The following is a 16,917-nucleotide window of genomic DNA, read 5'->3' as shown; positions in this document are numbered from 1 at the left end:
TGCATGTTTGAGTTTTGTGCGAGTGCGTCTGTTTGTATCCCTTTGCCCCCCCCCCCTTCCCTCCCCTCCCCCCTCCTCCTTACACATCTGTGTCATTCATCCCCCCCCCCCCCCACACACACACACACACACACACACACACACACACACACACATACAACACAATGAGAGCCAGAGTGATATATGTGCCCGTCTGGGTAACACGTTGTATTGGACAATACATCTGATGCAACAAGATCCCCACCCACCTCCCACCCACCACCCACCCACCACCACCACCACAACCACCTCCTCCTCTAGCCACCACCCCCCACCCTGCCCACCTCGTCCCTGCCTGCCTCCTCCAATCAGCGTTATGTCATAGTTTCCAACAGGTCTCGACCTCCACTTATAAAACATTCCACCGTTCTCAGAATGAGCCAAATTTAGCGTCAGTCGATAGAGGTCAAGCGTGGATATATATATATATTTTTTTTTTCTATTATTTTTGTCACTGACGTCACAATATGAATGAAAACGTGGTCTATTTTACCTCGGTCTAAACCGATGTTGTGTGAGTCATTATATATATATATATATATATATATATATATATATATATATATATATATATATATATATATTATCCCTGGGGATAGGGGAGAAAGAATACTTCCCACGTATTCCCTGCGTGTCGTAGAAGGCGACTAAAAGGGAAGGGAGCGGGGGGCTGGAAATCCTCCCCTCTCGTTTTTTTTTTTTTTTTTTTTTTTTTTTTTCCAAAAGAAGGAACAGAGAAGGGGGCCAGGTGAGGATATTCCCTCAAAGGCCCAGTCCTCTGTTCTTAGCGCTACCTCGCTAATGCGGGAAATGGCGAATAGTATGAAAAAAAAAAAAAAAAAATATATATATATATATATATATATATATATATATATATATATATATATATATATATATATATATATATATATATATATTGCAAAAGGTCACAGTGGTGCGCGTGATCTAGTATATGCATAAAACCACAGTAATGTGAAACACTGTAAGTTCCCAAGTGCACTTTCGTGTAATGATCACATCGTCAGGAGAGATACAAGAATGAGACAGAAGACGTCAACCGTCGGTTGATATACAAGGAAGAGACGTCGCTAAGACGCCGATGGCAGACCCTAGATCGAATTGCTGGTTAGGGTAGTTGGCTTAACAGCCACCCTGACCCTCATTAAAAGAAAATGGAAGGATGAGATTGTTCTCTGGGGGTGTCCTCCGTAGACTTCTTCTCCCCAGAGAGGCTCTTTGAAAATAGATGATTGCAAGATACGAGAAAGAATGCCCACTAAACCCCACTTTATCCTATGAGTAATGCACGCAGTCTCCCCACTTCTTTCAGTGGGTGATGCCCACTGTATCCCACTTCGGCCAGTGGTGGATGCTCACTCTTCCCCTTTTATAGTGAGTGATGCACAATGTATCCCCACTTCTTCCAGTGGGCAATGCACACTCTACCCCACTTCTTCCAATGGCTGATGGCCCATATACCCCTATTTTTTTCCAGTGGATCATGCCCACTGTACGCGTCTCTTCCCGTGGGTGATGCCCACTGAAGCCAACACCTTACCCTACCTCACAGCCACCCACTTTAAAGACACCATTAAGCCAGTTCCCATCCGGGGGAGAGAGTAGACGCCTTACGTTCGACAATGGGTATATAATTCCCAGGACGCTGGCCTCCCACACGCGTTGAGCTTAACTCTGCTTACGTCAGACAGTGACTGTCACCCTTACGGGCTCACCCTCGCCCACGTTCATCCTGTTTGACATAGAGGTGTCGGATAGAGTGTTGATGTTGAACGTGTCAAGGGGATTGTCAACCTCCGTAATTACTTATTTCGAATTACCTCTGTGTAATTACCTGTTTGGACAGTATGGGCGGGAGACGCGTGCTCTCGTGTCAGTCCCGTCCTTTTGGAATATTCTATCAGTCTACGGGTGCAAGTGCGTAGGGGTTCGCGCGTCTCTCTCTGTCTGTCTTTGGCTTGTGAGTTTGTTTGCGTTTCTGTCTCTGGTTGGCTCGTGTATTTTGTTTAGTTACATTTATCCTTTGTCGTCTGAAGGACAGAAGTTCTCCGCTCGTTAGGCCGTGCCCATTATCTCGAACACTTCCTACTGTCACACCTTTCTCTAAATTTCTGTCTGCCGTCCACATTCACCATCCCTTAACTCTCTTCCATTCGTCCACCTCTCTTATGCTACACATTCCACTTCTCTCCCAATTTTGCTGAGATTTTTCTTTGCTCTCATTTCATGTTTATGTCCTCTGGTTTCTGTGTGTGTGTGTGTGTGTGTGTGTGTGTGTGTGTGGTAGAAGTGGTTGGCTGGTGATGGAATACCTTATATACGCCCTCCTGTTAATCCATGACGTCAAAGGGGGTTGGGGAAGCGGGAGGGGGGGGGGAAAGCCTCGTATCCTCCCCCCCCCCAAACGAGGCAATTAGAAATGACGCAGGTATACCATGATTAACCCCCCCGCCCCCCCCTTCCACAACCCTCCTAATCACTTACTGCGACACAGTTATTTTCTCCGCGAGTTCCTCCTGTAGGAGGTCTACCTGGTAAACAGTGGTATGCTTCGTCGGCATTCAGTTCCTCGATGGCTCTTCGCTTGCAGCAATATATACATGGGGGACGCAAGCGGGAGGGAATAGGTAGACGCAAGCGGGAGGGAATAGGTAGACGCAAGCGGGAGGGAATAGGTGGACACAAGCGGGAGGGAACAGGTGGACGCAAGCGGGAGGCAATAGGTGGACGCAAGCGGGAGGGAACAGGTGGACGCAAGCGTGAGGGAATAGGTGGACGCAAGCGGGAGGGAATAGGTGGACTCAAGCGGGAGGGAATAGGTGGACACAAGCGTGAGGGAATAGGTGGACGCAAGCGGGAGGGAATAGGTGGACTCAAGCGGGAGGGAATAGGTGGACTCAAGCGGGAGGGAATAGGTGGACGCAAGCGGGAGGGAATAGGTGGACGCAAGCGGGAGGGAATAGGTGGACTCAAGCGGGAGGGAACAGGTGAACGCAAGCGGGAGGGAATAGGTGGACTCAAGCGGGAGGGAATAGGTGGACGCAAGCGTGAGGGAAAAGGTGGACGCAAGCGGGAGGGAGTAGGTTGACGCAAGCGGGAGGGAGCATGATTAAGCAGACTCGCTTCACTCCTCTTCTCCAACATATAGAGATAAGTTTTGTCCAAGGACACTGAAGGAGGCGACGAAAGAGATCATTAAACCATTGGCTGCTCCTTTTTAGATAGTCATTCGCTCCGGAAAACGTACCAGAGGAATGAAACTTTGACAGTGTTGACACCGATATTGAGAAATGGTGTTAATAATCACTGCTTGGAGAATATCGTCTCATTATCTTAACGTCTCTAGTTGGTAAACTAATGGAAACCATCAACATTCGGGATAAGACTGTAAACCATTGAGAAGACCATCACGAAAATAAACGATTCTCAGCGGGTTGTTTTTTTCTTTTAAGAAGAAGTCGCTAATGTTTGAGAGATCTACTTGATTTCTTAGATGTAGAGAAAATATAAAGGATTTTCGAAAGACTCGCCAAAATGAAACAAATTCTTCCAGTGGTCCTTATTCCAGTGGTCCATATTCTACTGGTCCGTATTCCAGTGGTCCATATTCCACTGGTCCATATTCCACTGGTCCGTATTCCAGTGGTCCATATTCTACTGGTCCGTATTCCAGTGGTCCATATTCCACTGGTCCGTATTCCAGTGGTCCATATTCCACTGGTCCGTATTCCAGTGGTCCATATTCCACTGGTCCGTATTCCAGTGGTCCATATTCCACTGGTCCGTATTCCAGTGGCCCATATTCCACTGGTCCGTATTCCAGTGGTTCATAACGCCAACAAAAGGATAATTAGGACCGTAATACCTTAACCCTATTTTCCACGTCCCTTCAGCTTCTTTGATGCATTTCAGGAAATAGCTGCCTCGCCGATGGCAGAAGCCAACTAAATGACATAGACATTCCAGTGCAACATGATGTAAGAACCTTAAAGAATCGCTCGTTTAGAGTTACCAGTAACATCACATCCATACCCACAAGGGGAAGTAGCCACCTTTCTCCAACAACCCCTAAAAGAGAAACTAGCCACCTCTTTCTCCAACAACCCCTAGAAGGGCAATTAGCCACCCTTCTCCAATAATTCCTAAAAGGGGGACTAGCCCCCCCTCTCTCCAAAAACCTCTAAAAGGGGAACTAGCCACCCGGTCCCTCCAACAACCCCTTCAATCCCCTTGAATGGAAAAATCTTCAGGAAATGGAAATGACAAGGTTTACCAAGAGCTCTGAGTGCCAGCAGGTCGACCATCGACGCTCAAGGGAAAATCCTTATATATATATATATATATATATATATATATATATATATATATATATATATATATATATATATATATATATATATATATATATATATATATTCCTAAGTGTCCACGGGGAAAATGAAAAACGATAAGCTCCCAGGTGCACTTTCGTGTAATAATCACATCATCAGGGGAGACGCAAGAGAGAAATATAACAGTCAGTTGATATACAACGAAGAGACGTAGCTAGGACGCCATTTGGTAAACATGCGATTGTCCAAGACAGACAACCAGCGTGTCATAAACTTATCATTTTACAAATTTTATCAACAATATAGTTATCCAATTTGTATAGATCATCACTAATATGAAGATTATAATTGTTTGTGTATTTAATAATATATATATATATATATATATATATATATATATATATATATATATATATATATATATATATATATATATGTTTAATTTGTTTATGGATGGGGTTGTTAGGGAGGTAAATGCAAGAGTTTTGGAAAGAGGGGCAAGTATGAAGTCTGTTGGGGATGAGAGAGCTTGGGAAGTGAGTCAGTTGTTGTTCGCTGATGATACAGCGCTGGTGGCTGATTCATGTGAGAAACTGCAGAAGCTGGTGACTGAGTTTGGTAAAGTGTGTGGAAGAAGAAAGTTAAGAGTAAATGTGAATAAGAGCAAGGTTATTAGGTACAGTAGGGTTGAGGGTCAAGTCAATTGGGAGGTGAGTTTGAATGGAGAAAAACTGGAGGAAGTGAAGTGTTTTAGATATCTGGGAGTGGATCTGGCAGCGGATGGAACCATGGAAGCGGAAGTGGATCATAGGGTGGGGGAGGGGGCAAAAATTCTGGGGGCCTTGAAGAATGTGTGGAAGTCGAGAACATTATCTCGGAAAGCAAAAATGGGTATGTTTGAAGGAATAGTGGTTCCAACAATGTTGTATGGTTGCGAGGCGTGGGCTATGGATAGAGTTGTGCGCAGGAGGATGGATGTGCTGGAAATGAGATGTTTGAGGACAATGTGTGGTGTGAGGTGGTTTGATCGAGTGAGTAACGTAAGGGTAAGAGAGATGTGTGGAAATAAAAAGAGCGTGGTTGAGAGAGCAGAAGAGGGTGTTTTGAAGTGGTTTGGGCACATGGAGAGAATGAGTGAGGAAAGATTGACCAAGAGGATATATGTGTCGGAGGTGGAGGGAACGAGGAGAAGAGGGAGACCAAATTGGAGGTGGAAAGATGGAGTGAAAAAGATTTTGTGTGATCGGGGCCTGAACATGCAGGAGGGTGAAAGGAGGGCAAGGAATAGAGTGAATTGGAGCGATGTGGTATACCAGGGTTGACGTGCTGTCAGTGGATTGAATCAAGGCATGTCAAGCGTCTGGGGTAAACCATGGAAAGCTGTGTAGGTATGTATATTTGCGTGTGTGGACGTATGTATATACATGTGTATGGGGGGGGTTGGGCCATTTCTTTCGTCTGTTTCCTTGCGCTACCTCGCAAACGCGGGAGACAGCGACAAAGTATAATAAAAAAAAAAAAATATATATATATATATATATATATATATATATATATATATATATATTTGTGGTTCCGGACACCTGGGGGCGTGGGACAGTGGGGCAACAAATGGCATAAATGCATCTATCCAAACAATGGTCTTTACACGGTAATGAGCGTGACCTGTTGTCTGAATATAATGCTCTCGTATCCTTTTCTCCGAACATGTCGCAATTGCTGCTGTGGTTGTGGCGTAGATTTCACATTAAATACGAATATATATATATATATATATATATATATATATATATATATATATATATATATATATATATATATATATAGATAGATAGATAGATAGATAGATAGATAGATAGATAGATATAGATATACAGATATAGATAGATAGGTAGATAAATAGATAGATAGATAGATTTATGTATACCAAGTACCTTCAGCCACAAAATCATGGTGCCACGCTCCGTCTTGCAAAATGCGCGACTAATACTGAACTTCGCGTGTAAAGTTTGACCACAATTTCGCTCCCAAGTTCAGACCCTTCGTCCTCAAAAGTTCACAGGAAAATAAGAAGTTGGAAAAAAGAGAGTTGCTTCCTTGGGCCTCCCAGAGACCCGGGGGGGGGGGGGGGGGTAGTTTAAGGCCATCACGGTAGAACCACCTCCGTTACGAGTCATACCACTGTTACCCTTGCTGTCCCTGGTCCAGTGTGGGGTCAGTGTGGTAGTCTAATATACCCAAGAGGCTGCTGGTGACTCGTCCTTCCACAAAGCCAGGCTGAAGTCTTGCCCTCTTTACTCTTTATTCACACACACACACACACACACACACACATACACACACAAAACCAAAAGCCACTCTTAGGAATGCCTTACTCCCAACAGCCCTACACAAACCCGTAACTAAATCACACCAAAACCTCACTCATACGCCAGATGAAGTATTCACTTGACAATGCCAGATTTACATTCGTTGAAAATACTTGCGTTAAAGAATATCAACTGACTGTTATATCTCTCTCATGTGTCTTCCCTGATGATGTGATTATTACACGAAAGTGCACTTGGGAACTTATCGTGTTTCATTTTCCCCGTAGACACATAGGAATGTATATATATATATATATATATATATATATATATATATATATATATATATATATATATATATATATATATGTATATATATATATAATCATGGGGTCCACTTTCCACGTTTCCAATTCATTCAATGAATTGCGTAGTTAGATAATTAGCATCGGTCGTTTCAAGAGACCTTATCTATGTGGGTGTAGTTGTGTAGAAAGATCTCTTCATTGCCCAGAATACATTTGCCCAGAATACATATACCTAATTAAAAGTTACTATTTATGCTTATATGCCCTCAACATGTGCAATATACATGCATGTATTTAAGGCATATATTTTTTTCCTGTTTCATTAGTTACACTTTTCTTAATTTTGAATATTTTTTCCTGTTTCATTAGTTACATTTTTCTTAATTTTTGAATTCTCACTTGATGGGTGCGCCATGCAAGCTTTTCCTCTCCTTTCGTCCCGGTACACAGAAGTAATGATCATTTTCTTCCTCATCCAAGGCAGGCAACTCTGAGAGTCCTTTTCAGGCACCTGAATGAGAAATATATATATATATTTACATATATACCTTGCTAATGAGGGCTTTCAGGTGTCTCATCAGCATGTCTCGGATAGGGAGACGAGCTCAGCTCATCCCTCAGTTGGTGAGGCAAGATACTCAGGTTTCTTACCTATCTTTCTCAGTCTTTATCTTTTTTTGAGTCATTTATACTCTCTCTCTCTCTCTCTCTCTCTCTCTCTCTCTCTCTCTCTCTCTCTCTCTCTCTCTCTCTCTCTCTCTCTCTCTCTCTCTCGTCCCTATCACCAAAAAAGGAAGGGATGCATGTCTCTGATGATGGGATGCATGGCACATACACGTTCATTCTGCATTATGACTTTTCTTTAAAAAAAAAAAATTAATGTTTCCTCGGGCATTTTTAGTCCTGCAAGGTATTTTTTTTTTTTTCCTGAACCTGTTTCCCGTTCGGCGTGTTGCCGAGGGACTGGAGGATTAGGGAAAGACAAGCCTTTGCTTTCCTATCCTTTGTCTTCTTCTACTCTCAGGTGGACTGCATCTTTTTTAAGTAGTGTCTAAAGGCCAGACCACTTCGCTTGGACGTGGGGTCTGCGTGGCCTGTGTGTGCAACTCCCTCACTCACTCACTCCTCCTCCTCCTCCTCCATCAGGACCCGCGCTACAATGACGAGGTGGACCGCATCACCGGCTACCACACCGACTCCCTCCTGTGCATGCCCGTCAAGAACTCCTACGACGAGATCATCGCCGTGGCCCAGGTCGTCAACAAGAGCTCCGACGAAGACGACTCCTGCGGCTGCTTCACCCCGAAGGATGAGAAGGTGGGTGAGAGAGAGAGAGAGAGAGAGAGAGAGAGAGAGAGAGAGAGAGAGAGAGAGAGAAGAGAGAGAGAGAGAGAGCACAGTTAATGCCATGAAGCTGGGACGCACTTCAGAGGGACGGACACATACATTCATGAGGACCCCACGTATGTAATACTCCCCGCCCCCCCCCCCCCCTTTACCCCTCCCCCGTACAGAAGATGTAGGTACACACGCACACACACACACACACACACACACACACACACACACACACACACACACACATACACACACACACAAACACACACACATAGAGAGAACAGGTTTTCCAGCACCCACTCGTATGGCCAGCTAACTAGGCCCTGTAAACCCAGGGCGTAGGGCAAAATAAACCTCGTCCTGCCCCTCATGGCCCATCGGAATAACACACACACACACACACATACACACACACACACATGTTGACGAGGTTTGCCCAGGTGTTGTCAGAGGTGCCATGTGTGTTCATGCCCTTGTTATTTTCCATACACACGCGTTTCACAGGCCGGGTCATGCGATGTGGAACACGGTTCACTGGTCATGAAAGCGTAAACTTGGTTTGTTTGTTGTGGTGAATGTATTTGTACCTGTCCATACGCGTCTGTCATTTGTGTGAGTGTGTGGCTCGAGCATTATATATATTTATTCTTTTTTATAAATTCTAAATTCTGTATTGTGGCATTGTTGTTTATAGTGCAGCGGATGGAAACAATCGTGTGTGTGTGTGTGTTAGAGAGAGAGAGAGAGAGAGAGAGAGAGAGAGAGAGAGAGAGAGAGAGAGAGAGAGAGAGAGAGAGAGAGAGACCACCCCACTGGGCCACTTAACTTATCCTTGCAACAATGACCGACCTCCACCACCCCCTCCCTTGTAGGGATGGCGCTAACCCTAATGCAAATCACCCGCCAACTCTTTGTGATTAATGACTTCGTTTGCATAACTTACGATCGCGCTGATTTAATCGTGAGTTCAATTCCTCATTCTTTCCGTTCAAGTTCGACTTCGACGGTCCGTTTGTCTGTGTGCAAAGAGATCCGTTCGTTAATTGGATGGTTAGACTTGGAAGCGTAGATGCGTTATGAATTGTCCTCCTAATATGCTACACTCGATATACGCGGTGGGTAGGGTGGGTTTATGGTGGCCCGGTGGGCGTGCAAGTGGCCCCGTGGCCACGGTGGGCCCGTCTTCCCTAAAGCAGATTGATGATGTGGTCTGGCCCTCTGCATGACGTCAGAACTACATTCTTTTTTAGATTCTTGCCGCCAAAAATAGCCTTTGATGAAGGCTGTATTCGTTAGCCTCCTGAACATGTGATAATTTTTCATATCTTTTGACTCCTGCGAATTGATCTGAAAAACTTGGCAAATATATCCTCAATATATATATATATATATATATATATATATATATATATATATATATATATATATATATATATATATATATATATATATATATATATATATATTCTTTCATTTTTCTTTCAAACTATTCGCCATTTCCCGCGTTAGCGAGGTAGCTTTAAGAACAGAGGAGTGGGCCTTTGAGGGAATATCCTCACCTGGCCCCCTTCTCTGTTCCTTCTTTTGGAAAATTAAAAAAAAAAAAAAAACGAGAGGGGAGGATTTCCAGCCCCACGCTCCCTCCCCTTTTAGTCGCCTTCTACGACACGCAGGGAATACGTGGGAAGTATTCTTTCTTCCCTATCCCCAAGGATATATATATATATATATATATATATATATATATATATATATATATATATATACATATATATATATATATATATATATATATATATATATATATATATATATATATATATATAATGAACCTAATTATCATTAAAACATTACTGTTTTCATCAACCGCCAGCCAAGCCTTATATACCGTAGGAGTTTCCACTTAAATCTCTTAACATCATTAAACCTTACATTATGCAAGTAAATCTGTTTTTAGCGTATACTAAAATTTCCGGGGATTACACGATGAGTAAATGAGGTTTACCTCATGAATCACGAGATTCATACTGGGCGGTTTGATTCATGTATCACTAGATTCATACGCCAGTCGATCTTCCGCCATGTGACGAAATACGATCATCAGGCGTGTGGTTGGCGTCATGCTCGGGGATTATCGCCTTGTAGTATTCATATCCCGTGAACGAGGATAATGGCCAACCTTTCCGAAGAGGATATTCAGCAAGTGAATCTGGCACTAATGAGCAAGCCACTCTTTTCATCCGTATTCGTTAAGCATAAGTATCTGTATACATATGTGGGGGGGGGGATGAACAGTGCAGGCAACGAGCATATATACAGTGTTCAAGTGAAAGTTATACACCACCACTCACTGAGCATAAATGTCGCCACTCAGTGGGCATGAATGTCGCCACTCAGTGAGCGTGAATGTCGCCACTCAGTAAGCCTATATTTGGCCACTCAACGAGGGTATTTAGTAATGTACCTGAAGGATTATTTATTCATGGTTACCCCAGGACTTCTCCATAAGAAAGACTTCTGGTGTTCCCCAGGACGTCTCTCCAGAGACTACTGCAACCCGAGGCAGCGCTCCGTCCAGTATCAGGGAAACGTGAACTCCTTTGGAGTGATAGGTCTTTTGACCTGACTCTTATCGATTTACAGCCTCTTGCCAAAAAGTGACCTCACTCGAGGTTGTAACCTCAAGCCGGCGTAGTCCGGTAACACCCTCGAAGGATGATGTTGCCATGGATTAGTACATTGTGACCTTTAGCCCATCACCACTAGCGAGAATAAACTAGCCCCCACTAGCGAAAATACCTATCAACCACTAGTGATTAAAGATACCATGCGCCACAAGTGGAAGCGACCAGCACCACAAGGAGAGATACATGAGACCACCAGAGGATAACACATTACCGGCCGAGCCTCGTCAGATTCAGCTAAGCGTGTAATTTGACTCGTGCAAACTCTAAATCTCGACCCTGTGTGACCGCTCCCGGGGCTAAGCTTTGATGCTTTGATGCTGCATTAACTCAAGCTTGGTTAAAGGGGGTTAGGGTGGGTGTTGGGAATGCTGGCCTTCACACCGGGCAGATGCATACCTATCTGGCTCCGGGTCGAGACGCCAACATGATAACCATGAAACGGATGCAGTGTTTATATTCCACTGTGCGCATGCGTATTAAGCCGATTAGCAGACGACATCTGGTCCGACCTGGGTTTTTTTTTATGTATTCTATTTTGATAAAGTTTCACGTAATATATATATATATATATATATATATATATATATATATATATATATATATAGATAGATAGATAGATAGATAGATAGATAGATAGATAGATAGATAGATATATTCAAAAGATACTCTGCATATGTAGAGAGATAAGCAATTTGTTTAAGGCATAACTTGGGGAAATAATTTTTAGCTGTACCTAATTACAGACATAGCTGTAATATTCGACGAGCCTGGCTTAATAACTATTAATTTTCTAAAGCCATTAAAATCCTGCAACATACACGACCATTTTCTGGCTGACATGACGATCAGTCTGGCGTTGCAAGGTTGAAAGTGATTGCTCCCGTCGTCTGGATATGATCCTTAATAACTTGCATGTTGGTTGTGAGGGCTGGGTTATAAATGATCTCTTATGAAAGAAATTTCCTTAATAGCTCGGGGATGCCTTTGACGTGAGTGGACCAGGGGAGGAGTACTGGGGAGTCATCTTGTGATGTCAGTGGGAGAGTGATGATGGTGTTCGGTGATGTCAGTGGGGAACTGGATGGGCTGGATCACCTGTGACTTCGCTGAACAAGGGATGAGTCAGCTCACCTGTGAAGTCACTGAAGAGATGATACTTTAGGTCCACGACGCCGACATCAGAAGACTTACATTGACATCGACGGAGGGAAATAAGTGACATCAAAGGTTTACCTTCCCTCAGTGTGGAGTGCCTTAGACAGGAGGTTTACCTTCCCTCAGTGTAGAGTGTCTTAGACAGGAGGTTTACCTTCCCTGAGTGTAGAGTGTCTTAGACAGGAGGTTTACCTTCCCTCAGTGTAGTGTCTTAAACCGGAGGTTTACCTTCCCTCAGTGTAGAGTGCCTTAGACAGGAGGTTTACCTTCCCTCAGTGTAGAGTGTCTTAGACAGGAAGTTTACCTTCCCTCAGTGTAGAGTGTCTTAGACAGGAGGTTTACAATCCCTCAGTGTGGAGTACACCAGACAGGCGGGCAGGCACGGGATTAACGAATATGTGTCTTCCTGCCCACAGATGTTCGAGACTTACCTTCAGTTCGTGGGCATCGCCATCACGAACGCCCAGCTAATGGAGGCGTCGCAAGCTGAGTACGAAAGGAACAGGGTAAGTACAGTCCTTGTGTTGAGTCCTAAGTCTCCCTGTTCGTCTCTTGTTCGGTCCTGGACTCTTGCTGTCTCTTACAGTCTCAAATGAACAGGTCTTTGAATTCATGTCATATCTGTTGTCTCAGCATTTTCGTCCCTCGTGTGACCATTGATATTCATCCTTTATCTGCTCTCATTTTTTTTTTTTTTTTTTGTATGAATATCACAATCTGCTTTGTCGGTACGTAATGAAAACGTAGTGCGAGATATATTCGCAGGAACGAATAATGTCAAAAGAAAATAGAAAGTCTGTGATTTTTAAGACATACTTGATGATCAGTCTTCCTCTGTACTGAAATATTTATCTTATTCACACCAGAGTATTATTCTAACACGCCATATATATATATATATATATATATATATATATATATATATATATATATATATATATACATTGCGTGGGAAGTGGGTGCATGTGTGTGGGGGTGGGTTGGGCCATTTCTTTCGTCTGTTTCCTTGCACTACCTCGCAGGCGCGGGAGACAGCGACAAAGCAAAATAAATAAATAAAAATATATATACATTTTCAAAATCAGTTTTAAGACACTTATGAATGTAGACTTATCTGGGGTATTTTCCTTATTATGAGTCTAGGATTAGCTCGGATTACCTCATGATTATGATTGGATTTACCAGGGCTTCCCTCATAATTGTAAGTCTTGATTCCCCCAAGGTATCCTCATAATTATGAGCCTGGGTTTACCTGCTCTCCCTCATAATTATGAGTGTGGATATAACTCGGTTTCCCTCATGATTTGTGAGTCTAGGCTTACGTGGACGTATCTCATAATTATGAGTCCGGACTTACCTGGCCTCCCTCGGTATATACATTACTGTACTCTTGATATATATATATATATATATATATATATATATATATATATATATATATATATATATATATATATATATATATATATATATGTGTATATTCCTAATTCATATTGCATTAGTTACATTTCCCTCTACCCCTTTGGTTCTTTCCCTTGGGTAACCTCCCCAGTTACGTTCCCACCCCACCGCCCCTCCCGTATTGATCTCTCCACGGTTAATCTCCCCAAATGCTTGCTCTTCCTCGAGTTAACCTCCCCCTAATACTTACTCTTCCCTGAGTTAATCTCCCCAATACTTACTCTTCCTTGCGTTAATCTCCCTCCAGTACTTACTCTTCCCTGAGTTAATCTCCCCCGGTAATTACTCCTCTGGTTTAATCTCCCCCAGTCCTTATCCATCCATAGGGTAATCTCCCAACTTCCAAGACTTCCCCAAGGTTAATGATTACCCCGCGCCAGCAGCAGCAGCTCCTCTCCCACCCTGAACTAACCTCCCCAGCCGTTGACTCGCCCCTCTCCCCCGGCAGAGCCTGCTGGAGGTGGTGCACGACCTGTTCGAGGAGCAGACCTCCTTGGAGAACGTCATCCTCAAGACGCTGCAGAGGGCGCAGCGGCTGCTCAAGTGCGAGCGGGCGGCAGTCATGCTCCTGGAGGACGGAAGTGAGGTGAGTGGCTCTCTCTCTCTCTCTCTCTCTCTCTCTCTCTCTCTCTCTCTCTCTCTCTCTCTCTCTCTCTCTCTCTCTCCATCTATCTATCTATCTATCTATATCTATCTATCTATCTATCTATCTATTTATCTACCTATCCATCTATATATCTATCTATCTACCTATCCATCTATCTGTCTATCTATCTTTCTGTCTCTCAATCTATCTATCTGTCTATATACCTAGGAAAAAGATACAGGTTTTGTCACAGGAAGAAAAAAAAAGGCGGGAAAATAAGAGGAGAGAGAGAGAGAGAGAGAGAGAGAGAGAGAGAGAGAGAGAGAGAGAGAGAGAGAGAGAGAGGAGATGCAGGTCTGGAACAGGATACGTCAAGAGTAAAAGCCACAAACAAGGAAAGGAAGAATTCCCCTCCCATTATGAAACTAGGTGCTTTGACCTGACCTGACCTGACCTGACCTCGCTTAGGAATGACCTCTTTTATCCCTAATCTGACCTGACCTCTCCCTGCAATGACTTCATAACTTTAATCTGACATTCTCCCAGTATTGACCTTATATAAACTTTGACCTGACCTTTCCCAGTAATGACCTCGTATAACTTTAATAACCTGTTGATTATGTTTTATAACAGCCGTCATTAAATGGACCTGAACAGCTGTTTTCTCCTGTTGAATGGCCATGACCTATTTTGAGACATTGAGCACGACGGTACGACCCTCGAGCACGACGGTGCGACCCTCGAGCACGACGGTACGACCCTCGAGCACGACGGTACGACCCTTGAGCACGACGGTACGACCCTCGAGCACGACGGTACGACCCTCGAGCACGACGGTACGACCCTGGACCACGACGGTACGACCCTGGAGCACGACGGTACGACCCTTGAACACAACGGTACGACCCTTGAACACGACGGTACGACTCTTGGATATAACAGCCTAGCTCTTCTAACCCGGCCCTTAAGGGTATGATCATAGGCCATATACACAAGGGTCGTACGTTCTGATAGCGATTAACCATATCAGTAACTCGACTATCTTAAACTTCATCTCGCATACACTTGGCTGGTTTTAATCCAAGGATATATCATAAGACGCTTTCCTCCATGTCGATCGCATATAGTGGTTTCGGTGTCATCATTATGTGGGCTTCCTTGTATAAGCACTTAAATACAATAGTCTTATATACTATTTTATGTTACCTACGATCCTATAACCCCCCCCCCCCTTTTTTTTTTTACTGTGACCTTATATACCCTTTTCTTTCTGTGGCCTTATACACGTTTTTTTCTCGTGGCCTTATACCTGTTTTTATTCTCTCGTGGCCTTGTACCCTTTTTTTTCCAAGGTGGCCTTATGTACGTTTTTTTTTTTCCCATGGCTTTATATTTCTCTCTCTCTCTCTCTCTCTCTCTCTCTCTCTCTCTCTCTGTCTCTCTCTCTCTCTCTCTCTCTCTCTCTCTCTCTCTCTCTCTCTCTCTCGTGGCCTTATACCCATTTTCCTTAATTTTTTTTCCCTCGTAGAGTATTGTAATCCTTGACTTCAATGCCTTTTTTTGTTTGGACGTGGTTCTAATCCTGTGAATAGAAGGCATCCCGATCGTGCGATTCCCTTATGTAAATTTCAATGGAAATTTATAATGACTTGGACATTATTCGTTTTCTTTTTTCCAATATATTTTCACATTGAATATTTTTTTCCCCCTTGGCTGTGGCAACTGTCTGGGTTTCCCAATGTTGATAGACAGGTTAGTAGACCACCTCCATTGTGGCTTTTAGACTTTTGATTCGTAGTTTTTTTTCCTTTTTTTTGCGTGTGGAGGACGATTTGGAAACCTGATTTACATTCGTTAATAAGGCCGGGTGAATCTTCTTGAATATCGTGTAAGTCAGGACGAAATCTTCTTGAATATCGTGTACGCCTGGAGAAAATCTTCTTGAATATCGTGAGAATCTTCTTGAATATCGTGTAAGTCAGGATGAAATCTTCTTGAATATCGTGTACGTCTGGAGGAAATCTTCTTGAATATCGTATACGTCCAGACGAAATCTTCTTGAATATCGTGTACGCCTGGAGGAAATCTTCTTGAATATCGTATACGTCCAGACGAAATCTTCTTGAATATCGTGTACGCATGGAGGAAATCTTCTTGAATATCGTGTAAGTCAGGACGAAATCTTCTTGAATATCGTGTACGCATGGAGGAAATCTTCTTGAATATCGTGTACGCCTGGAGGAAATCTTCTTGAATATCGTGTACGTCCAGGACGAAATCTTCTTGAATATCGTTTATGTCAGGACGAAATCTTCTTTTGCTTGCTTTCCGGGAGAATCTTCGAATCTTTCTAAGTCTGGACGAATCTTCCGTTAGCCACAGAGCCACTGTGTCCACTCGTCCGGACTATAAACTGATTCAAGACGAGGCAGATCGTCATAGGTGGTTAGATGGTCTGCAACTAGGCAAGCAAACTGGTCAATCCATGTCATTCACATACATGTCTGGATCCAGAATATCTGGAGTATTCTTTGGGGGGAAATCTTCTATATCCCTCCCCATTCCCCCAACAGCTCGGGCTGGGCCCAGACTGGCTAGCTGGGTTGGGTCTTTTGGTCGACCAAGCTGTTGGAAGCTGCAGCCAGCATTTTGTCCTGAGGGCCATAGCTCCTAATATTCATT

At 43.4% G+C, this 16,917-nt stretch overlaps 1 protein-coding gene across 1 annotated transcript in view; it reads left to right on the top strand.

Annotated features, from left to right (window-relative positions):
• LOC139753804 (dual 3',5'-cyclic-AMP and -GMP phosphodiesterase 11A-like) overlaps nt 1–16,917 on the top strand; it is a 362,719-nt gene that overhangs the window by 326,358 nt on the left and 19,444 nt on the right. Inside the window, exons 11-13 of the mRNA XM_071670684.1 lie at nt 8,155–8,325; nt 12,605–12,694; nt 14,098–14,235. Coding sequence (XP_071526785.1) covers nt 8,155–8,325; nt 12,605–12,694; nt 14,098–14,235 — 399 coding nt within the window. The remainder of the gene's footprint in view (nt 1–8,154; nt 8,326–12,604; nt 12,695–14,097; nt 14,236–16,917) is intronic.

Source organism: Panulirus ornatus, chromosome 15 (assembly GCF_036320965.1).
Source record: "Panulirus ornatus isolate Po-2019 chromosome 15, ASM3632096v1, whole genome shotgun sequence".
Lineage (NCBI taxonomy): Eukaryota > Metazoa > Arthropoda > Malacostraca > Decapoda > Palinuridae > Panulirus > Panulirus ornatus.
This window is presented reverse-complemented; position numbering and strand designations above follow the sequence as displayed.